The 24,231-nt window shown below is 41.6% G+C and overlaps 1 protein-coding gene across 1 annotated transcript in view; it reads left to right on the forward strand.

The window, feature by feature from the left end:
• Window positions 1-2,047: 2,047 nt before the first annotated feature.
• Window positions 2,048-24,231, forward strand: part of SHANK1 (SH3 and multiple ankyrin repeat domains 1) — a gene marked incomplete at its 5' end in the record, with an annotated part of 68,072 nt that continues 45,888 nt past the window's right edge. Inside the window, 9 exons of the mRNA XM_081344715.1 lie at window positions 2,048-2,257; window positions 8,266-8,469; window positions 13,435-13,506; window positions 15,945-16,053; window positions 16,157-16,308; window positions 17,207-17,374; window positions 17,601-17,717; window positions 21,584-21,661; window positions 23,647-23,713. Of these exons, the coding sequence (XP_081200841.1) occupies window positions 2,048-2,257; window positions 8,266-8,469; window positions 13,435-13,506; window positions 15,945-16,053; window positions 16,157-16,308; window positions 17,207-17,374; window positions 17,601-17,717; window positions 21,584-21,661; window positions 23,647-23,713 (1,177 nt within the window). The remainder of the gene's footprint in view (window positions 2,258-8,265; window positions 8,470-13,434; window positions 13,507-15,944; window positions 16,054-16,156; window positions 16,309-17,206; window positions 17,375-17,600; window positions 17,718-21,583; window positions 21,662-23,646; window positions 23,714-24,231) is intronic.

Genomic DNA, 24,231 nt, shown 5'->3' on the forward strand with positions numbered 1-24,231 from the left:
CTTATTTACGACAGCATAAAGGATGACTTTGTACTAGACTTGCCTGAGGTTTTATTTGGGTGTGCATGGGTGTTTTGCTCTGGGCCTGTTTGATTTAAATGCTTTATTAGCACTGCAGTCTATGAAGATGTCACAAGTAAGTGTGCATACAGTGAGAGAAAAAAATTATTTGATCCCTTGCTGATTTTGTGTGTTTGCCCACTGACAGAGAAATAACCAGTCTATAATTGTAATGACGGGTTTATTTTAACAGTGAGAAACAGAATAACAAAAAAATTCCACAAAAACGCATTTCAAAAAAGTTATAAATTGATTTGCATTTTAATGAGTGAAATAAGTATTTGACCCCTTCGCAAAACAAGACTTGGAAAAACTCTTGCTGGCAATCACAGAGGCCAGACATTTCTTGTAGTTGGCCACCAGGTTTGCACACATCTCAGGAGAGATTTTGTCCCACTCCTCTTTGCAGATCCCCTCCAAGTCATTAAAGTTTCAAGGCTGACATTTGGCAGCTTGAACCTTCATCTCCCTCCGCAGATTTTCTATGGGAGTGGCTCAAGGTCTGGAGACTGGCTAGGCCACTCTAGCACCTTAATGTGCTTCTTGAGCCGCTCCTTTGTTGCCTTGGCCATATGTTTTGGGTCATTGTCATGCTGGAATAGCCATCCATGACCCATTTTCAATGCCCTGGCTGAGAGAAGGAGCTTCTCATCCAAGATTTGATGGTACATGGCCCCGTCTATTATCCCTTTGATATGTGAAGTTGTCCTGTCTCCTTAGCAGAAAAACACCCCCAAAGCATAATGTTTCCATGTTTGACAGTGGGGAGGGTGTTCTTGGGGTCATAGGCAACATTCCTTCTTCTCCAAACATGGCTAGTTGAGTTGATGCCAAAGACCTCGATTTTGGTCTCATCTGACCACAACACATCCCCCCAGTTCTGCTCTGAATCATTCAGATGTTCATTGGCAAACTTCAGATGGGTCTTTACATGTGCTTTCTTGAGCAGGGGGACCTTGCAGGCGCTGCAGGATTTCAGTCCTTCACGGCGTAGTTACCAATTGTTTTCTTGGTGACTACGGTTCCAGCTGCCTTGAGATCATTGACAAGATCCTCCCGTGTAGTTCTGGGCTGATTCTTCACCGTTCTCATGATCATTGAAACTCTACAAGGTGAGATCTTGCATGGAGCCCCAGACTGAGGGAGATAGACAGTTATTTTTGTTTCTTCCATTTGCGAATAATCACACCAACTGTTGTCACCTTCTCACCAAGCTGCTTGGCGATAGTCTTGTGTAGGTCTACAGTCTTGTCCCTGACATCCTTGGATAGCTTTTTGGTCTTGGCCATAGTGGAAAGTTTGGGAACTGGTTGATTGATTGATTGCTTCTGTGGACAGGTGTCTTTTATACAGGTAACAAGCTGAGATTAGGAGCACTCCCTTTAAGGCAGGGGTGTCAAACTGCCGGCCCGCAGGCCAGACGCGTCGCAACGAAACTGCGCCCACCCCATTGCCGGCAGTGGGGAAAAAGCTCCGATATATCGTGGGATGTCACATGACATCGCGAGTTTGACATGTCTGCTTTAAGGGAATGCTCCTAATCTCAGCTCGTTACCTGTATAAAAGACACCTGGGAGCCAGAAATCTTGCTGACTGATAGGGGATCAAATACTTATTTCACACATTAAAATGCAATTGATAACTTTTTTGAAATGCATTTTTTCTGGATCTTTTTGTTGTTATTCTGTCTCTCACTGTTAAAGTGAACCTACCCTTACAATTATAGACTGATCATTTCTTTGTCGGTGGGCAAACGTACAAAATCAGCAGGGGGAATCAAATAATTTTTCCCCTCACTGTAGGTGTATTTTAGAAGAAGGCGTCTTATAACTCTGGGATGGGGAGGCTATCATTGTATATGTTCCTGGGTCCCACCTGCTGTTTGTAATATATCCCTTGTTGCTCTCCTCCATGGAAAAACCTTTGTATCTTTCTTCTCTCCTCATCCTTGCAGTGCAGCCAGTGATGGTGCCCAGCACCTCTGATGATGCCCCAGAGCCCCGAATCGAGCGCGGAGGAGGAGGAGCACTTCTCCCAGTGCCCCGAAGGGGAGTCGGGCTCAGAGAGCTCCCACGAGGGGCCCAGCCCCCCGGCCAGTCCTGCTAACCCTGCCCACAATTGCTCCATGTCAGTACCTGAGGACGCTCACTTCAGTATGATGGTCTTCCGAATTGGTATTCCTGATCTGCACCAGACGGTAAGGAACCACAGGGAAAGGAGGGAGGGTTAGGGCAAAAGCTGAAACACTGTAGGAGGCACGCTGAGCTTCGAAAGTGCATTGAAAAAAATGTATTTGCTGCTCTTTTCCAGCAATTTATGATTGTTTTTAACCATTTTTATCTGTCTTGGAATTAAATAAGGTTGAGCACAGTAGATACTTGAATGGGGACTATGAAGGTAGGGAATACCAATCTGTAGATTCAATTGCAGAATTAAAAAAAGGAAGAAGGCAACTGCAAGCCACTTGAATCAAATCTATTTCAAATGACATTTAGGTTTTCTGCTTTTTGAGCCAGCTGAAATATTATTACAACCATTTATGATTTCATGTCATTTGTAGGCACTCTTTGGAGTATAAAAGTAACAGGTCCCTAACCCAAGGGACCTGTTTACTAATTCACAAGGGAGTAGAAGTGGAAGGAGGACTCTATTTTTATTTCAAATTACTGAAACTAATTTTTATTCCAGTAGATCATGATGTTATGAAATTGTGCCCAGTTTTATGGAATTATTTCTTGAGTCAAATACATCCCATTTGAATCAGGGCACCTAGCTCACTATATTTCTTCATTCTTCAGAGTGCTGCTGCACAGCATGAACTTATTAAGGGTGGGTAAAATCTGCAGTGGGTTTTGGGGCAAGAATGTGTGTAGCATCAGGTGACCTTGTCTTTAAATCATTGATTCTGCTATAGGGAAATGTGGCACAAGAAATATAGATAGATAAAAGAAGATTAAACTTCCATTTTTAGTCCCTTACCAAGTCCAACACTGTCCTTTGAGAAGTAATTAATACAGGACTGAATTCACCCTGAACTCAGCAATAAAAGAAACATATTACTTTTTTGCTTCATTAGCAATAAAACAAGGACACTGCCACAACTGCCTGTACTTTCATCCAGCAGCCCTTTGATATGGAGAGACAACTGCAGATCTAGGCAAAACATGCTTCCCTTCCCCTCCTCTCCCATTACAGTTTCTTTGTACAGCTGCCCTCACCATCTCTGAGCATCTAAGAAATGCTTTTGCTTTTATTATGTGCAACTGCATGTGCTGATGTGAGCTGCTATGAAATTCTCCACATATTCCATATACGTATACATTCTAGATTTTTCTAGCTTATTATCTCATCTTCTTCCAGGAGATTGTGAGGTGACAATGATGTTACAAGCCCCAAGAAAAGCTAGCTGAGTGAAATTAGGGGTAGAGTCAGAACCATGTGGAAAAAAAATATAACAGGAGGAGACAATTAGATCCAAATTATCATTTCCTTTTTTTCAATCACATTATATTTTTTTATTAAGAATTTAAAAATATAATTATACCCTAGAGTTGTTTTTTTCAATGTAGTGCTCTCTGCATATGTTTGATTTGAATTCCAGAAATTATAATTTGCTGTAGTCAAAATTAGGAGTTAAGCTGGAGAAGACTTGGTAAGAGCCTGTAATGTTCATTACTTTCAGAAGGAATTTATTGCAATGAGCTGATCACACAATCTTTAAAGAACCTTAAATCAGTCTCTATTATATTACAGACCTTTTTTTCAGTCTGTCTCCTCTTCCAGCCTATCAATTACTATCAATTCTAATCTCTCTGAGTCCTCAATCTCAATGCAAAGGTCCATATGCATTGGGTCTTGAATCTAAACCAAGATTCAATCCCAAAAGGTATAATACCAAAACTAAGATTATGAGAGATAACAACTGCCTAAGCACATATGGATGCCTTTCTGTTAACATAGGGTAAACATAGCAAATTTCCTCTTCTATTTGGAATAAGTATCATCTGGAGTTCTCTTTTGGAAAATAAAGCACAAGAAACACATGGCGGACAGCTGTTTTGGACAGAGATCTTGGACAGCTATCAGGATGCTAATTATCCAGCAAACCTTAGCACATTAGCTTTTCTTCATAAACATAATTGAGTTTTAAGAGCTACTATTTTTATTTCCTGCAATGCCACTTTGAGATATTTGGAGACGTTACATGAAAGCTACCATCCCTAGTCATTCACAGCTGCTGCTGGCCACCATAGTTGGAGACCCAACATCAAAGAGGGTCCATCTAGTAGATACCACATGAAACCAGGGGAGAAAGTTATATACCACTGCTATTTATCAAACATGCCATGTAAACTTAGTAATTAAAGATTGTCATTTTCCTCGGCATTGAAAACTAAGAACATACAGGTTGGTTTCAGAGAGTACAGGGTCAATCAACTGTTTTACAAATGGAAGATTTGTGGCTTCTGTTTTGTAATTTATTAATAGCTGTGTAAAATAATCTTGTTCTCTTTCATTTAACCCAGTTAATTTCTCTGTTCTTTAACACTGTGTTCTAAATAGACTTCATAGTGCATACATACAGGATGCCTGCCTACTCTAGTATATAGCAGTGTGTGTGTTTGTAAAATATAAACATATCCACCAGGTTGTTGTCACAAAGAATTTCCAAGTAGGTTGATCATTATCACTCTGGAGAAGACAGACCCGCTGGTTACATTCTCTCTACCCATCCAGAAATTTTTAGTCTCTCTTTAAACCCATGCCCTGCCAATGTTCAGTTTGGGCCCCACTTCTATTCATGGGGCAACCATGGAAACCGTTGCTAGAGATCACAAATTGTTGTGACCATGGAAACCAGGATAGAGTTGCCAGCATGTGTCTTGCTGATTGTCCCTTCTTACCTTCCCCTGCTCCCCAGTTCTGACCCTGGATGTCTTAGCACTGAGAGAAGGAGATGTAAACTGCAAGGGAAGTTGGAAAGAGAAACCTCTTCTTGATACTAAGGTGCATCAAGAAATCGACAGAATGAATAAAATGTATAGGGAGCAAAAGGCAGAAATGTCCAGTCCTATTTGGTTCAAGTATACATTTTGGTTAAATCCTATAATTCATAATACATAACAGGCTTTCCCAATCAGGCACCTTCTGGATATACAAAACCATCAAAAGATCAATCATCCACAGGCAGATCTTTGCTGGGAGTAAGATTTGTCATGCAAACATAAGGAAAATGCCATTTTGAGGAAGATTGTGTTAGAACTGCAATATAGCAGTTAATTTTCTGTACCTGAAATAAGGGATGCATTCACAGCATAAAATTTCCCTTATTTTTCCTGCTACAATCAGATCAGAAAGCATCCACAGAAGTGGAGGGAATTGCGTGGGGGGGGAGGGGGAGGGGGGAGTGATGAAAGCAGCAATGTACCACCATGGTGGAGCTCCAAGACACTGCATATATATACAAAAGATGTGGAGCTTGTGATGATGGCTCACTGATGCTTCTATCATTTGACAGAAGGACTGAATTCTTCAGACTTTTCTGCTTTATTCATTCATTTGTTTGATTTGTATGGCTGCCCACCTCAACTAAGTGACTCTGGGCAGCCCCCAGCAGGTAAAAACAGTCTAATAAAACCAAGTAAGAAACCAGTACAGGTTGTCCTCATTTAACAACCACTCATTTAGTGACTGCTCAAAGCTACGTTCATACTTTTCACTGTTCTTCAAAGTTCCAGCTGTCCCAGCAAAGCTGTGATCATTTGATTGTGATTTGGACACTTGGCAACTGACTCACACTTGCAATGGCTGCTCTGTCCCACAGACATGATCGCCATTAGCAATCTTCCTTGCCAGATTCTCATAAGCAAAGTCAATGGGGAAGATGGCAGGAAAGGTCACAGATCACTCCTATAATTTGCCCAGCAGCAATTCCTTTGCTATACTCACACTGCAACTTGGTGAACCTTCAACCACCCTCCCCTGCCTTGCAGCAATCATCTCCAAGCATACCACGTGCTGTGCCTCATACTGCACTTTAACTGACTTCTGGCGTGTTGCAAGTAGCCTGGGACTTGCTTAATGACCCACAATCCTTGCTTAATGACAGCAACTGGAAGTCTTGGGATACCATTGCTAAGCGATGTAGTCATTTGACATTGTAGTCATTTGACATTGCGCCTTGCAACTGCATTACTTAGCAGTGGAAATTCTAATTGCAATTTATTGTTGTTAACCATGGACTAGTCATATGCAAACATATAAAAACAATCCATAATCAATTTTTTAAAAAATCATGATCAGTGGTAGAATGCATCCTACATCAGTTCGACACAGCCATTACAGGAGTTCTCCCCACCATTGCTGGTCCTTCAAGCATGGCAGCAGAGCCATATCTTCAGGGTCTTCCTAAAAGCTAGGAGAGCCAGGGCCAGTCCAAGATCCAGGGCAAAAGTTTGTTGTACAGGTTGGGTGCCCCAATAGAGGAGGACTTTTTTCCCTGTGTCCCACTACCAGTAGATGATACTCTTTCATAAATGGGACCTGCAATATGCCTCTCTTGCTAGTCCTGATGGGATAGATCAGGGGTAGGCAACCTTGGCTCTTTTATGACTCGTGGACTTCAACTCCCAGAACTCCTGAGCCAACAGCTGGCTCAGGAATTCTGGGAGTTGAAGTCCACGAGTCATAAAAGAGCCAAGGTTGCCTACCTCTGGGATAGATAGATCTGACATAGTTTCCCTTACATAGCTACTGCTACTATTGCATTTTCACATCTACTATGAGCACTAAACAAATGATGGAACACATAGAAAACACTAACACAAAGAAGCTGATACAGTAGGACAGTGAGAGGAAATTATGGGAAAATACGAGCAGAATCCTGGTGCCCAAAATGAATGGAAAGGCCCTGGAATTGCTCATGTTTTGATATAAGCAATATTAAAACAAATAACTATTTAAAGACAGACCCACTATTTTCATTATATCTAAAGTCTAAACTACCACTGTTCGCAGCAGCCTTTCTTTATATGTTGGCCTACACCTTCCATCAAAATGGAGACATCGGAGGGAAACTCAGTAGATATATCACTACAGGGGTGATAGCAATTTTTCTGAACAAATGCTGGCACTTTTGATAGTACCACCCATGGGCTACTGCTCAGTGTTAAAGACTATATTAAAAAATTAGAATGACGGCTGGAGCTGCCCCAGGCCATCATTTTAGAAGATCCATAAGAGTTGACCTCCATGGGAAAGGCAGCAAGTGCCTTAATTGAACAATGAGTTTCAATTAAGAATACAAATTTTTCTGTTTTGTTTATGGACATATGAGGAAAAGTTCATATTCTGCAAAATGACCGAAGCAAAGGTTGAATGCAAACACAATAGAATAATTGAGAAGTGGTGGCATTAAAATAACATTGTATTAATTCTTATTTAATACACCTAAATAAGTTCAGTATAAATGTAAACTACTTCTAAGCCACAGCTGACATGGATTGTTTTTCTGTCACAATATAGTATTCCCAGACTCCTTATTGGAACATTTCTGGCTATGGACAGAGGCTGGCCAAGATTAAGTTCTCCCCTGCTTGATGCCCTTCTCATTAAAAATGGCTTAATTGAATTCAGAAATTCTTTGTATCAGTGAGACTGTGTGGCCTGCTCAATCTATTAAAGTTATTAAAGTAAATTTCTTCCAGATTGAGATGAATTCCTAATAATATCATGAATGCATCCATAGCTTCTTCCAAAAATCTAGCCTTTAATCTTGATATTGCCTAGAGGTCTCCCATCTAAGTACAGACCAGTAGGGCTGTTTGTGCTTTAGGTTGAGTTTCAGAAAGGTGCTTCTAAGTGTTCAGGGACACAAGCTGTTTTAAGCAGCTGGGCCTTTTCCCTGGATTGTGTGTGTGCAGCAGATGGGTTCTATTTTTATGTTCCCACATGCTCCAAAATGCCTTTTTGAAATCATACCCAAAGCTCTCCGTGGCCCTACTAACTAGACTGGCCCAGCTTAGCTACTTCAGATCAAGCAAGTTTAGCTAAGTGTATCCCAGAAAAGAAAAAGGCTAAAAAGTATTATTATAGGACACACAGTGCTCCATTGGGGCAGAATCATCTATTATTTGGGGCCAATTTGATAGAATTGTTTTGCTTTCTATCCACACCCTTCTCCTGCATGGCCTGTTTCTGCTTTAGAAATGCCTACGTTTCAACCCTGATGCAGCCATTTGGGTGGCAAAACAACAAATTCTCTGCACCCTCAACGAAAGCCTCAAAGATGTTCTAAATTATGGACTCTTCCAGCCAGCCACCAATGGCCGGGATGCGAAATTCCTAGATGAAGAGCGACTCTTGCGCGAGTACCCACAGAGTTTTGAAAAGGGGGTACCCTATCTTGAGGTAAGGCTGCTGCTTATTTGACAGCACACTTTTGTCAGAGAGGAATGAGCATTATGGGAGAGAACTGGTAGTTTATTTTTTTAAAAAAACAAATAACGATATATTTTATTTATTTATTTTATTTATTTATTTGTTTTTATAAACCGCCCTTCTCCCGAGGGACTCGGGGCGGTGTACAGAATAAGGTAGGCATACAGAATGAACAATAGTGAAAACAAACAATAGTAAAATACAAACTGGGACCCCAGATTAGAGCTATAAATATCTATTCAGGCCAGGCCGGACTGCTGGAACAGATAAGTTTTTAATTCGCGCCGGAAGGTGCGGAGGTCGGGGGCCATCCATATGCATACAGTTGTCCACTATCTGCAAAATCCCAGACTAGGAAAGGCTGCTTACATCATCACCAACTTGAGAAGCATTTCTAATCTAAATAGTTCCTAGGCAAGATGATATTTTTGGCTCTGGTTTCCTTCCTCTCGAGGCTTCAATCACTTGATTCACCTTTGTTTCTTATTATTCTTACTACTACTAGGAGCGAAGCTATCATTTCTTCTCCTTGTTGATTGTTGACAGCTAGTCAATAATTGCACATAAAATAAAAGCACTGTGCTGGCCAGCCAAGTTGATTTTAAAGTACCGAGTATTTCGTTGCCTAGCCTTGTAGTGAACCGATGTAGCTGTGAAGTCAGTGTGGAACAAGTCTCTGTGTTCCACTGCTCCTATTGGCTATGAATCCCCAAGATAATGGGTAGTTGGTTCAGCTTGCTTCTATGAAAGGGAATTGTATTAGGGCTTTTAAATGGAGCATATTAGCGACTTTTTCCAGCCATCTAACTCATATTTTTCTTTTATAGGGGGCCTGTCCTGGAGGCCCCACTGATTTTTTTGCTCTCCACCAGAGATTTCCTTACTCACCAATGCATTCATGTCTTGGGGAGAATGATAAACTTACCAGATTGAGAACTTTCAAACCTGGGGGAATTTTTTAGTAGCCATGGCCACTATGCCAATAAAATAAAAGGTGGTAAGAATTGAGGCAACAGTCTTTTACTATCATCAAAATGGGCAGGACTTGTATTTCCTGGGACTTGTATGTGTGTGTTTGGGGGGAAGGGATATGTGGGAAGAAATGATCTGTAAAATCTAAATCAAGGACTATACTCCACTTTTTCCATTTTTACTGAAACTTGATGAGAAAAGTTTCAGTAAAACTGAAGATTGCTGAAATTTGGTATAATTTGCAGAAGTCAGAAATGTGCACTTTGGCTATAGGTTATCCATTTTTCCCCTATAGATGTAAATCGGGTGTCAAACTGCCAGCCCATGAGCTGGTTGCATCATCGTGTCACATCAAGTGATGCGGCAAGTTTGACACCCGTGATGTAAATACAGGTAGTCTTCATTTAGCAAAAGTCTTGTTTAGCAACTGTTTCCAGTTACATAACGGTAATGAAAAAGTCCTCACATTTATGACCTTCACAAGTCTGTTGCAAAGAAAAGCTGAAGCAAGATTGTAAAAGAATGATGTTTTATTTACTTCATTTAATGACCGAGTTGCCAGTCCCAACTGGGGTTACTAAACAAGGACTATCTATATCTGTAACCATCTGGCTTGACTTACTGAGGCATGGATTCTCAGGGTGAGCTGATTTCCTTCCCGTTCCTCTATGATAATCTCTAAATAGCATGTAGAAAAGGAAAGGCTTCACACAGGATTTTATATTATAATATGTCCATTAAATAAGGGACGCGGTGGCTCAATGGGTTAGGATGCTGAGCTTGTCGATCAGAAGGTCAGCAGTTTGGCAGGTCAAATCCCGAGTGCCGCGTAACAGAGTGAGCGCCTGTTACTCGTCCCAGCTTCTGCCAACCTAGCAGTTCAAAAGCACATAGAAATGCTAGTAGAAAAATAGGGACCACTACGGTGGGAAGGTAACAGTGTTCTGTGCGCCTATGGCGTCTAGTCATGCCGGCCACATGACCACGGAGACATCCTTGGACAAGCGCTGGCTCTTCGGCTTTGAAACGGAGATGAGCACCGGCTCCTAGAGTTGGAAACGACTAGCACGTATGTGCGGGGGAACCTTTACCTTTTATGTCCATTAAGCCTTCATCAGGCTCTGCAGTTTTTTAAAAAATATTTCATTGTATAAGTAGTCCTTGACTTAACTAGTGAGCCCAAAATTTTTGTTGCTAACAAGACAGTTACATGAGTTTTGCCCCATTTTATAACCTTTCTTGATACAGTTGTTAAGTGAATCACCGCAGTTGTTAAGTTAATAACATGATTGTTAAGTGAATCTGGCTTCCCCATTGTCTTTGCTTGGCAGAAGGTCGCAAAAGAGGATCACATGGCCTTGGGACACTGCAACCATAATAAATATTAGTCAATTGGCAGATGTCCAAATTTTGATCACATGACTGTCATAAGTGTCATAAGTGTGAAAAACTGTCATAAGTTACTTTTCCCAGTACTGTTGTAACTTCAAACGGTCACTAAATGAATTGTTGTAAGTTGAGGACAACCTGTATGTGCAAATTTTCTCTTGTTTGCCAGTTGCTTCACAGACCTAATGTCAGCCATTGTTTTTTTATAATTACAATAACTAAAACACAATGCTGTTAAGCATTTATCTATTTCCTTTACACCCATAATAGGAATAGAGCTTTTTCAAGATTAAAGAACAATGCATTAAATATATCTAACCTTAGCTGGATATCCAAGATTATGTACAGTATCTATCATCCTGACAATCCTTGGATCCACAAAAAAACTGATCTACAGTGTGGAAGAGTTTTGAAAAATTATGAAATATAGGATAAAAATTGGATGTGTTTTCCAGAACTGTAACTGCCTTCTATTAAACTACAGTGAAATATAGCCCATTAAGGTTTGGATCTAGAAGTTAGTCATGCATAAGTCCTGTTAAGACCTTCAATGAGATTGAAAGACTGGTCATAATCAAATTAACAGTAAGGAATCCTTGCCTGTAAACTTGCCATATGATTAATCAGATTCATGAAGTGCAGGAGAGTGGGAAGGACAAGGTAAAACAACAGAGGGAAAGTGGTAAATTAGGTAAGGTCTGGAAGTATAGAGTTGTCTTGAGTCATTTCTTGAAGGGTGGGAGGTACTGAATCATATGAATATTCAAAGATGATGTATTTCTTTCAGATCTATGGAAATTAAAGCTTAATGCTCAGAGGAACTGGAACTGGAGATTCTTTTTTCTAACTACAGGCACTCACAGAAATGTGTACATAAATCAGACATGTCAAACACAAGGCCCGGGGCCCGGATATGGCCCGCAAAGTGGTTTCATGTGGCTCGCGAAGCCACCTTGGAAACAGTGAGGGAACGGCCCCCACTGCCTTGGCCCTGGCCCAGAGACCCTTCTTCTGCCAGAGACCCTCAGATCTGTCCCACTCCTGCCCAGGCCCCCATAGGCACCCTTGATGCGAACGATGTAGAGCTGGCCACACCCACCCAGTAGGCCATACGCACTCTAACCATGCCCACCCAGTAGGCCACACCCACCCTGGCCATAGCCACCTGGCCCTCTGAGGGCAACCGCAGTGCTGATGCGGCCCTCAATGAAATTGAGTTTGACAATGCTAAAAGCCCATATAGTGTTATGAATTCAGTATTTCTCACACATTTCATCCTGCAGAATTCATTCAGCAGCATGCAGTGGAATTTGCATCAGATTAGTACGATGTGCCTTTTGTCATTTGCCTACTCTTGACCTTCCCTGCAGATGCCTCTTTCTAGTGGGTAAACCCCATACCTGAAAAAATACTCTAATTTATTGGACGGGAGGGTATCAGTGATAGTTAAAGGGATGGAATGGATTGAAAAAATCTTAAGCTTAAGGCACCCCCCCCCCCCCGCCTCCCAGCCACTCCCAAAAGCAGGCCAAATTTCTTTCTGGGATTGATGTGGTGGAGGTGCCTTTGGGGGCTGCAAAACGTGTACCAGAGTTTATATGCAGCCTACAAGTTGTGTAATTCTGAACTAAAAAAACCAGGTATGGCTTTAGACTTAGGTAAAGTCGAGAAATACTGGAGGGATGTACAGCCAATAGCCCAGACCTGCTGGATCCAGCTGTGCTTTTGATTTTCTGCCTTAGGGCAGAACTATTTGTTGGACATTATTGGAAATTAAAAATTGGACCTGATCATTTGATGCCAATTAAAAGTGTCACTCCAAGAAAATTAATGTATGGAGGGAGAGCGTCAGTACAGGGAAGAAAGGTGGCAACTGCCCAAATCAAACAGATACTTATGAGGATTCTGGAAATGTTTAGGCAACAACTGTGATTACACACATGTAAGCAATCCATCAAGGTTTTTTGTGTCTGCTGTCTTGTGATGCCAGAGAAGGAATCCATGATTTGTTTTAAATTTGCAGAATTGTGCCATTCAGTTGAATTAGATATTAGCTTTCAAACAAGCCATGAATGGGTAGCATCTGTGTAGGAGGAAGAAATCATCAGGTGTATTTACATTAATTCATGTTTTACCTTGAGTCCCTTGGACTGCAAGGCAATCAAACCGGTCAGTCCTAGAGGAGATCAACCCTGACTGCTCTTTGGAAGGCCAGATCCTGAAGCTAAAACTCAAATACTTTGGCCACCTGATGAGAAGTAGAGACTCACTGGAGAAGAGCCTAATGCTGGGAAAGATTGAGGGCAAGAGAAGAAGGGGACGACAGAGAATGAGGTGGCTGGATGGAGTCACTGAAGCAGTAGGCGTGAGCTTAAATGGACTCCAGAAGATGGTAGAGGACAGGAAGGCCTGGAGGAACGTTGTACATAGGGTCGCGATGGGTCGGACACGACTTCGCAACTAACAACAACAAATGTTTTACCTGAGGCTGCAAATGTATCCATTCTGTGTATAGCTGCAGTAAATGCCCCCTCCCCCTCATCTATGGTCCCCTTATTGTCATCTTCTTTTCAGTTCCGCTACAAGACTCGAGTATACAAGCAAACTAACCTAGATGAGAAGCAGCTAGCAAAACTCCACACAAAGGTGAGAAAAGAGAGTGAGTTTTCTAAAGTTCTATGTAAGAATAAAAAAGTCAGGATCTGGAGAGAATCTAAATTGGCTGTAAAAATCCCAACTTTTTGAATTATCATCCAATATGCAAAGTTGGTGTGTCCTTTTAGGTGTCTATTATGCAAATAAGACAAAGTATAAAGAGCTTGCTTTTTACTTAATCTTCCCTACTCCTTTTAAGATGTACTAGCCTCCTGGCAGATTAATAAGAAGAAAAGATCAGGCTGGTTATTTGGTCTCTGTATTGACATGACTGCATTAATAAGACTTAATACAAAGAAGAATACCAGCTAGCAGATGTTTCTGCTTAGTAAGGGGCAAGCAACCTATAGCTCCTGCACCGTCTTTGAACATCCCCAAAATATTGCCAGAATTTTGCAGCAGATTGCCTGTTTTGAGCTCTGAAATGTTCTTATTTTTAACAAATTCCAAAATAAAGGAGTTAAACCTTTACTAATCTTAAGGCAAGTTTTACTAAGCTTTTTAGTAAATGTTGGAGGCAAACACACACATAATTCAGGTAAAAAGTAAAATGAAGCTTCTAGTAGAAGACAGTTGTTTGCTCTAACGTGTATAATAATAATAAATAATAATAATTAATAATAATAATTAATAATAATAATTTATTTATTTATTTATTTATTTTATTTAATTTGTATACCGCCCTTCTCCCGAAGGACTCAGGGCGGTGAACAGGGCAATAAATACCAAAATACAAAAATACAAAAATTAAAAACAGATTAAATCACAGTGCCCAAATACAATAAATAAATTACTTAAAAAACAATAATTAAAACCCAAACCCATCAGACCAGGCCGGCTTGTTCAAACAAATAGGTTTTTAGATCATGTCGGAAGGAGCGAAGGTCGGGAGCCATCCGGAGCTCAACCGGTAAACTGTTCCACAGGTCAGGCGCACCCACAGAGAACGCCCTCCCCCTGGGGGCCACCAGTTGGCATTCTCTGACCGGTGGCACCCTGAGGAGGCCCTCTCTGTGGGAGCGCACTGGGCGGAGGGAAGTTGATGCCGGCCGCAGGTGCTCCCTAAGGTACTCCAGACCCATGCCATGTAGGGCTTTGTAGGTCATTACCAGCACCTTGAAACTCACCCGGAAGGCAACTGGAAGCCAATGCAGCTCACGGAGCAGAGGTGTAACATGGGAGTATCGGGAGACCCCCAACACAACTCTCGCGGCTGCATTCTGCACCAGTTGGAGCCTCCGAGTGGTCCTCAAGGGCAGCCCCATGTAGAGAGCGTTGCAGTAGTCTAACAGAGAGGTCACGAGCGCATGAGTGACTGTACGCAAAGCATCCCAGTCTAGATAGGGCCGCAACTGGCGAACCTGGGCGAAGGCCCCCCTAGTCACAGTTACTATATGATCTTCTAAAGAAAGTTGTGAATCTAGGAGGACTCCCAAGTTGTGAGCCCTATCTACGGGGGGTAATGACTCACCCCCCATAGTAAGAGATGGAATGATCTGAGTTTCCCGAGATGCCGGCACGCACAGCCACTCAGTCTTGTCAGGATTGAGCCGAAGCCTGTTCCTCCCCATCCAGACCCGGACCGCCTCCAGGCAACGGGACATCACGTCAAGGGCATCACTGGGGTGGTTTGGGGTCGAAATAAAAAGCTGGGTATCATCAGCATACTGATGATACCCAACTCCAAAACCACAAATGATCTCACCCAGAGGCTTCATATAGATGTCGAACAGGAGAGGCGAGAGGACCGACCCCTGAGGAACTCCGCAAACAATAATAATAATAATAATAATAATAATAATAATAATAATAATAATAATAATAATAATAATAATAATAATAATAAATAGTAATAATAATAGTAATAATAATAGTAATAATAATAGTAATAATAATAGTAATAATAAGTAGTAGTAGTAGGAAGGGACCTTGGAGGTCATCTAGTCCAATCCCCTGCTCAGGCAGGAGACCCTATACCATTTCAGACAAATGGCTGTCCAGTCTCTTCTTAAAAACTTCCAGTGTTGAAGCATTCACCACTTCTGGAGGCAGGGAGTTTCTCCTTAGTTCTAAGTTGCTTCTCTCTTTAACTAGTTTCCATCCGTTGCTTCTTGTCCTGCCTTCAGGTGCTTTGGAGAATAGCTTGACTCCCTCTTCTTTGTGGCAGCCCCTCACCCTTCTCTTCGTTAAACTAGACATACCCAATTCCAGCAACCATTCCCTATCTGTTTTAGCCTCCAGTATAGATGAGAAGATTGTTGGGGACAGGTTGTTCTTTTTTAAACTAAAATTTATCCAGCCTCAAGAAGTTATAAATGGTTTGAGCTTTTGGTCCAGCTCAGCCTTATTCCTCTTTTAAACCTACATTGCCCTTTTCCGTCCCATCTCTCCCAATCCTCATTGGTTATCCCTGACAAATCTTTCCCCAGACGGGTTTGAAGAAGTTCCTGGAATATGTGCAACATGGAGCAGCTGAAAAAGTGGCACGGCTCCTGGACAAAGGACTTGATCCAAACTATCATGATTCTGATACTGGTGGTAAGTGTTATCTGGGAGTCACAAAGAGGGAGGAAAGGATGAGTTTGGATGCCAGCTACACAACATCCTTCTCCACAGTAGTAATGCAAGGTTTTCTCTGCAGAAACACCTTTGACCTTGGCTGCCCAGTTAGATGGAACCATTGATGTGATCCGACTACTGTGCCTTGGCGGTGCCCACATAGATTTCCGGGCAAGAGATGGAGCCACAGCAGTTCACAAAGCTGTCTGTTCTCACCACTATTCGGCCCTCATGGTAAAGTCAAATGCTAACTTGTGCTCAGAAATTATGGCAAATGTGAAAGGAGCACATAAAGATCCAAAGCAACCTTTTTATTTCCTGTCTATTGGCATACTCGGTTAATAATGCATATTGAGCCTTTTATAATATGAATATATTTTTTTAAAAAAGACCCTGAAGATCTAGCATTTTTGCTCTAAATACACATCCCTAGTTGACATACTTACAATATGTGTCAGGATTTGTGTGATATACCAAGGTGCTGGGTGCCTGCTTAAGGTGCAAGCATAATAAATTCTGCCTAACTCAACAGGTAAGTGGATAGCACACAAAATTAAGATAAAAAACAATTATAATACTCCAGTATAATGGGTAATTTTTTTCATCAGCAGATTGATAGAACATACTTGGTAAGAGATAATAATCAAGAGATTCTGGGTTTAATATACTTGGGAAAGTGAAAGTTATTTATTGCAGTTTTGGAGAAATGATAGAGAAGCCTATGGCTGAGATGATAGGTCATTTTTCAGAAGACACCCTTGGAAGCAAACTTTTGATTTCATCCTGGGATCCTTTCACAAAAGGGAAAGAGTTAACAGAATAACAGAGTTGGAATGGGTGTTGGAGGTCTTCTAGTTCAAATCTTATACCATTTCAGACAAACTGTTGGTCCCATCTTTTCTTAAAAACCTCCAATGTTGAAGTACCCACAACTTCTGGAGGCATTGTGAGTTGAAATAATGGATTTTAAAAATAAAAGTAAGAAAAACATGGTCTGGTTGATGTGTTACCACTAAACGCTGCTTGATGCCCCAAAATTGCCACAGAGCAAGTTTGACTTCACTCAGGATAGGAAGTAAAGTAAGACTGATGCTGCCATTGCTCAGCTATATTTTTTCCTTGGCTTACACAGGCGCTCTTGGACCTGGGTGGCTCCCCCAATTATAAGGACCGCCGGGGGCTGACCCCACTCTACCATACAGCTATGGTTGGAGGTGACCCACACTGCTGTGAACTTCTGCTGTACAATCGAGCCTACATTGGCACCACTGATGAGAATGGCTGGCAAGAAATACACCAGGTGAGGTCCTACATACCACTCAAAATCCAGCCATCCCAAATTTCCATGCGTGGTAACTCAATTGTATGGGCAAGACAGCTAGCAAGCCATCTTATGCCCTGTGTGTGTTTCCTGCTAGGGCTGGCTCGAAGTCTAAAGATTGAGGGGGGTGGCTGTGACTTGCACCTGTCCATCTGACCATCTAGCCCCACGTTCCATTCCTGACCTCTGCTTCTCCACGTACCAGGCCTGCCAACATGGAAACTCCCAGCATTTGGAACACCTGCTCTTTTACGGTGCTGAGCCAGGTGCACAGAACGCATCCGGGAATACAGCATTGCACATCTGTGCACTCTACAACAAGGTAAGAATGATTAATTTTTACACTCCAGCATTAATCAATAAAGTGATTTAAAGTATTTGAAAGTCTGGACTCCTGCTGAGGACTCCTGTTGTAGAGAGTAAGGATGATGATCATGACAGTGATATATGCAGGAACCATTATCTAGGCAAAAGGGGCTGAAGCAATGTTCTGGAGATGATATTGGCAAGCAGATCTCCTTACTGTCTCCAAGGTCTCCCTAATTCAGTGGGTATAAGAAATGGGGGGGGGAATACAAGTAAACTTGCAAGATTCTCTATGGTAGCTAATCTCAATACAAGTATTTTTAGCCTTCACATTGAATTGATTTCCGAGTCTTTCCTACCTAGTGGGCTGATACCCACATTGATCATTATCCTAGGTGTATATTTGTACTTCACTTTCCTAATTTAATTCCCTCTTATCTCTAAACTAATGGGTTTAATATTTTAATTAATATACAATATACATGTTTTGTCACCAACTTGCAAAAATATGACTGTGAATGGCATATAGCAGTAGGTTACACACATGGGAAATAATCACATATTTTCTACCTGCTAGGACAATTTCCTACATCCCGCCTTAAATAAACAGAATAACAGAATTGGAAGGGATCTTTGAGGTCTTCTAGTCTAACCCCTTGTTTAAGCAGGAAAGCCTATACCATTTCAGACAAATGGTTGTCCAAATATCTGAGACAATTTTGTCTCATAGAAGACAAAAATTATTGTAAAGTTGGAACCATTTTTCTATGTACAATTTGAAAGGCTACCTTGACTACCTGCATCAAATAGGTAGCTTATTTTACTATGGGTCCAGCTTATACTCTGTCTCAGATAGAAGACTAGCTATCATTGTTGTCAAACCCCCATAAATGTGTGTGGGTTGTCTATTGTCTTTGGAATTATACAGTCAGGTGCCCAGAAGTACTTTGCAAGAAACTAACATTCCCTTAGCCCATCTTTTCTGCAAATAACTCTTCACATATTGTGAAGTGCAACAATCTATTCAAGTAGATAAAATGAAACCTACTAAATTAGATTGACTTTATAACTGTTATTTGAACATCAGTGTCTCCTCTTCCTCCTCCTCCTCTCCTCCTCATTTGCTTTCTTTCCCCTCCAAAATAAATCTGCTAAAGTTTTTCACTCAATCTTCCCTCATATGTCAGACAATATAAAATTAAGCCACCCTTTCATTCTAGGCATAATTTACAAAGAGTGACTATAATGTATGTCCTCTTGTGGTTAAGTAGCCCCACTCTTTGTATCTTCCTTTGTGTCATGGCAGCATTTACACAGCAGCTAATTATAAAAATAACAATGACAGCAACGTTCATGGTAGATATTGATGTCTTTAGCGGTGCAATGCACAGCATACCATCTTCTTTCCTCCAAAGTTTTAGAAATATTTTTAATTCATTAGTTTATCAGGTAGATAGCAGAAACCTTGTGAATTCCTTCTCTAACTTCCATCATCTTCCATTCATCACCTAAAGAATGGGATTTATTTGGCTCTAGGATCAAAATTAAAAATTTGCTTTCTTTGGGATTTTCTGCAGTTAGATGGAAAAGGAAGGTTCATTTATTTATTTTAATTTTTTTTCCTTCCATTTAGTTGTGTCCAATTCTCAAAGATTGTTTGGACCAGTCCCTATGGTTTTCTTGGCAAGGAAATGGCCATTGCCTCTCTCCTAGGCTGAGAGGAAGTGACTGATCTACTGTAAGGTCATCCAGCTGGCTTTGTGCCTAAGGAAGGATAGAACTCAAGGCCTTCCAGTTTCTAGTAGTCCAATGCTTTAACCGCTATACCAAATGGCTCTTTTAAATGTGTACACCTCCAAATTTATTTCTGTAAAATTGATCATTTGCTCTGGAATTTGTTAACATGAGACATTTCCTTTAACTAAACAGGAAACAACCATTTACAATTATGTTTTAGAGCTGTTCTTTCTCAATTTGGCAACTTTAAAATGTGTGGACTTCAGCTTCCACAATCCTCCAGTCAACATGCCTCCAGGGGGATGCTGGGAGTTGAAGTTCATACATGTTAAAGCTGCCAAGTTGAGAAGCACTGTTTAGAGCAGGGGTCTTCAAACTCGGCCCTTTTATGACTCGTGGACTTCAACTCCGAGAATTCCTCAGCCAGCATGCCTGGCTGAGGAATTCTGGGAATTGAAGTCCCCAAGTCATAAAAGGGCCGAGTTTGAAGACCTTTTATGACTCGTGGACTTCAACTCCGAGAATTCCTCAGCCAGCGTGAATGGCTGAGGAATTCTGGGAATTGAAGTCCCCAAGTCATAAAAGGGCCGAGTTTGAAGACCCCTGGTTTAGAGGAACACAAAAGAGGATTCTGCCCTCCCCCATCCTCCACTTCCCATATTCGTGAGGGTGAGAACACTGAAAGCAGCGTGAAGGCCAATTTGGAAGCATTCCAGTAATATTAGTATTAGTACTGCATTCCATCCAAATGCAGCTTTCCTTTCCAGGTTTCAGCTTTGAAAAAATACTGATCTGTCCAGAATTGTAATCCGAGGAAGAGCTGTTCACAGGGATGAAGTCAAATAAGTTAACATGGCAGCCACGATGTGAAAAACATGCCTTTTTATGTGCACAACCATCATTTTGATTATTTAAATTTTATTTATTAATTTATTAAACAAATTTATATAGCTGCCCAGCTCACACATAGGTGACCAGCAGTTTCTTACAAAAACTTGCACACCTTGATCAAAGATCTTCTGCCAAATGCTCGTCCCACTCTGCCCTATCTATATAATGAGAAATTCTCATATATTGCAGGGATTGTAGGTATGTAATAGTGAAGAGGGAGAGGAAAAAAATAATTAGATCTCTTTGGATTTACCATTGTCAAAAGGGACAAAATCATCAATCTACTTCATTTACGCTCTGCTTCTCATTTTGCCAGCTTCATTTTAAATTTTAATTTCAGTTAATGGGGAGTAATTCATAGTGAATCATTGGAATCCACCTCCATGCTGAGTTTATTTCCTGAATGTCTTTGAACCCAGATGGACTAAGAGACATTTTTAGGAAGTAAAATATAGGGTATAACTAGAAATCAGTGCCTTCCATTGTCTTTAGCTTGCTAAGTGTGATTTTCTATGAAATGAATCTATTGTAATGGGCTATGCATCATTCGTGGGACGCGGTGGCTCAGTGGGTTAGGACGCTGAGCTTGTCGATCAGAAGGTCGGCAGTTTGGCGGGTCGAATCCCGAGTGCCGCGTAGCAGAGTGAGCGCCTGTTACTCGTCCCAGCTTCTGCCAACCTAGCAGTTCGAAAGCACGTAAAAATGCAAGTAGAAAAATAGGGACCACTACGGTGGGAAGGTAACAGCGTTCCGTGCACCTTTGGCGTCTAGTCATGCCGGCCACATGACCACGGAGACGTCCTCGGACAAGCGCTGGCTCTTCGGCTTTGAAACGGAGATGAGCACCGGCCCCTAGAGTCGGAAACGACTAGCACGCATGTGCAGGGGAACCTTTACCTTACTTACCTATGCATCATTCTCTGTGGCAACCATTTTGTGACAGATGATTCCTCTCCTTGGCAGCCTTTTATTTTTCTCAGAATACCAAATGTGGCCCCAAAAGTTCAAATTTGGGGGCCACATTTAGCATTCTGAGAAAAATATAATATATAATATAATAACAAAATATACATATAATATACATTTAAGAAGTGTAATCTGCATTGAAATGTAAAAAGAACCAAAGTCAGGCCATCTCTAATAAGTCCATTCCTAATACTCTCCCCTTTGTCCACTGAAATTGCTAAACGTAGAAGCTGTGTCTTATGTATTTCTCCTTAGGCTCTGTTCCTCTCTCTCTTCTCTGTCTCCCAGGAAAGCTGTGCCCGAATCCTGTTATACCGAGGAGCTAACAAAGAGATCAAGAACAACCATGGTCAAACTGCCTTCCAGGTGTGCAGTGAGCTGGGTCCAAGAGAGAATGAGAGCAGAGCATGTTGGCAGTTTGATCCCAGGCATCGTAGGGCTGAGCCCCTGACCTTCCCTCTTTTCTAGTGCTTCTGCATTAGAGCCTATAAATGTGGGTGTTTGTAGATTTAATTTGATATTTTAGGAAAAGGAGTAATTATGTCATGACTCCTGTGTCTCAATTTACAGACATCACAGTACAATTTTAGTTCATATTTTTCCTCAAGGAAATTGGTTCATTTGTATTATATATCTTGCCAGTTTCTGTAAATTCTTGATTTTGGCACTAAAGTCCCCAAAGTTGTCACAAGTACTGCAGTCCCAGTGTGTCACCACCTATATGACCTAGGAGATAATTGGGAGGAGGAAGTAGAGCCCCATCCTCTCCTTGTCTCAAATCTCCAAAACTGAGAAAGACTCATGTCCCCCTAGCATTGGCTCAACATCGGACTCAGATGATATTGGAATAAAATAAGGTATTGAAGACATCAGAAGGTAGATTCTGCATATAGTCTTTCCTTGTAAGCATGGATGTTGCTTTTGCCAGCCTTTGCCAATCTGGTATTAGTCAGATGTGTTGAAGTAGAATGGTCATCTTCCCCAGCTTGAATTAAAGACCACTCTTGAGAAATAACCAGTTTCTTAGGGATTTTTCAGTATTTATTTCTCATATAGGTAGACACTTGAGTTACATTCCTTCAGCAACTATTTGTTCAGCAACTGAACAAAGGGACTTACAGCTGGTCCCTGAAGTTACAGCTGTTGCAAAAGCCACCTCAGTCACACGATCAAAATTTAGATATTTGATCACACGATTACAGCAGGGCTTCAATTCCCTTTACCCACCTATCTCCTCACCCCCATCTATGCCATTTGGACTCCCTGCACGCTAGAAGCCCTGCTCGCCCTAGCTGACCTTCGCCATTTTCTTGCTCCAACTGCTGGGCCCAGCCTGGCCCTTCAGAAGGCAACTGCTGGCTACAGGAGGCTTTCTTCCCAAGATCATGTACAGCAATTTCTTCATGAGACCTGGAAAAGATTGCCTCATGTGTCCAGCAGCTTCCAGGTGTAAGGTCAGAACAGGCATACCTCATCTGCGGTATGGGAATAAGTGGGAATAAGAAGATAGAAAAGGTCAGCTGGCATCTCAAAATGCAGAGCAACAAGGGTCTCTAGGCTGGGGTGGTTGGGTCTTCCTGGCATAGCTATGGCTTTGCACCCCATTGCTGGAGCTGTTTGGGCTGCTTTGGTTTGCACTATGCTGCTGGCTTCCTAGGCCGCTGCTGTTGGGGCTTCCCAGGCTACTGAGGATTTGCACAGGGCTGTTAGAGCTTCTCAAAGCACGTGGCTTTGCATCTCATTGCTGGGGTAGCTGAGGCTTACAGAGGTGGATGTGGCTTTGCATTGTGCTCAGGCTTCTTGTAGTCCCAGAGCCATGACACACCAAGAAGTCCCAAGACAGAGTGCAGGGTGGCCAAAAGAGCAGAGATGAGGGGGAGATAGGATGATGGGGGGGGTGTTGGAGGCAGTCCCTTATCTTACCAAATCTTGGGTTGGGTGGGACCAAGCCCAGGCTTGGATTGGGGAGGATCCTTGGCTAAAGGGCAATGGAATTTGTTTAATGACAGCAACGGAATGCTGGAATTGCTGTCTCTAAGCAATATGCTCATGTGACCTTACAACCACCTTCTGGTCCCAATTGTGGTTACAAGTCAAAGACTACCTGTATGTAGAGATAAGATAGCAGCATTTTCAGGCCACTTTTCATATTTGGGCAAGAATATTGAAATCTCACAAGATTTCAGGGGTTTTAAAGTTGTACTGTTTGGGGAAGCTTGGTGCATCTCTTCGGAGGGGAAGGGGTTGGTAGGCATCTTGGCACTTGAACTTCCGCATTATCCAATATATACAAAAAGAGGTAGAGCAAGAAAGTTCTTTGTTTACACAGATACATTTTCTTTCTATCTTAGGTGGCAGTCATTGCAGGAAATTTTGAGTTGGGGGAGCTGATCAAAAGCCATCGGGATTCAGATGTAGGTAAGTTTGATTTGAGGAAAGGAGACTGATGTGGACGCTCTACAAAAATACAGGTGATCCTTTTTAGTGAGTTATTTAGCAACTATTTGGAGTTATGAAGGTAATGAAAAAGTAACTTTACAGTCAGTCCTCACATCCAGTCTGTGAAAGTTGAAATGAGATCCCAAATGCAGTTGTGGTTTCACTTAGCAACTGGTTTGTTTAACAGCTGAGTTGCTGGTTCCAAGTATGGTTACTAAACAAGGACTACCTGCTTTTGTACATATTACAGCTATTGATCCACCACATCTCTAAACTTATATATACAAATAAAAACCCTGAGCATGTAGTTCTCCAGAGAAGCTAAGGATTATTAGCAAACCTTTCAGAGCTTAGACAAAACTAACCATTTCCAAGTTCTTTGTGGAGAGATATAGGGAAATGGGAAATGAAACAGTTTAAATGCAACTTAAAGCCTTTTTGTACCAGTGATTTTTACCTTGCTTTTTGTTTTTCTATAAAATTATTGTCTCATTCTA

The sequence above is a fragment of the Vipera berus genome (assembly GCF_964194415.1).
Source record: "Vipera berus genome assembly, chromosome: Z".
Taxonomy (NCBI): domain Eukaryota; kingdom Metazoa; phylum Chordata; class Lepidosauria; order Squamata; family Viperidae; genus Vipera; species Vipera berus.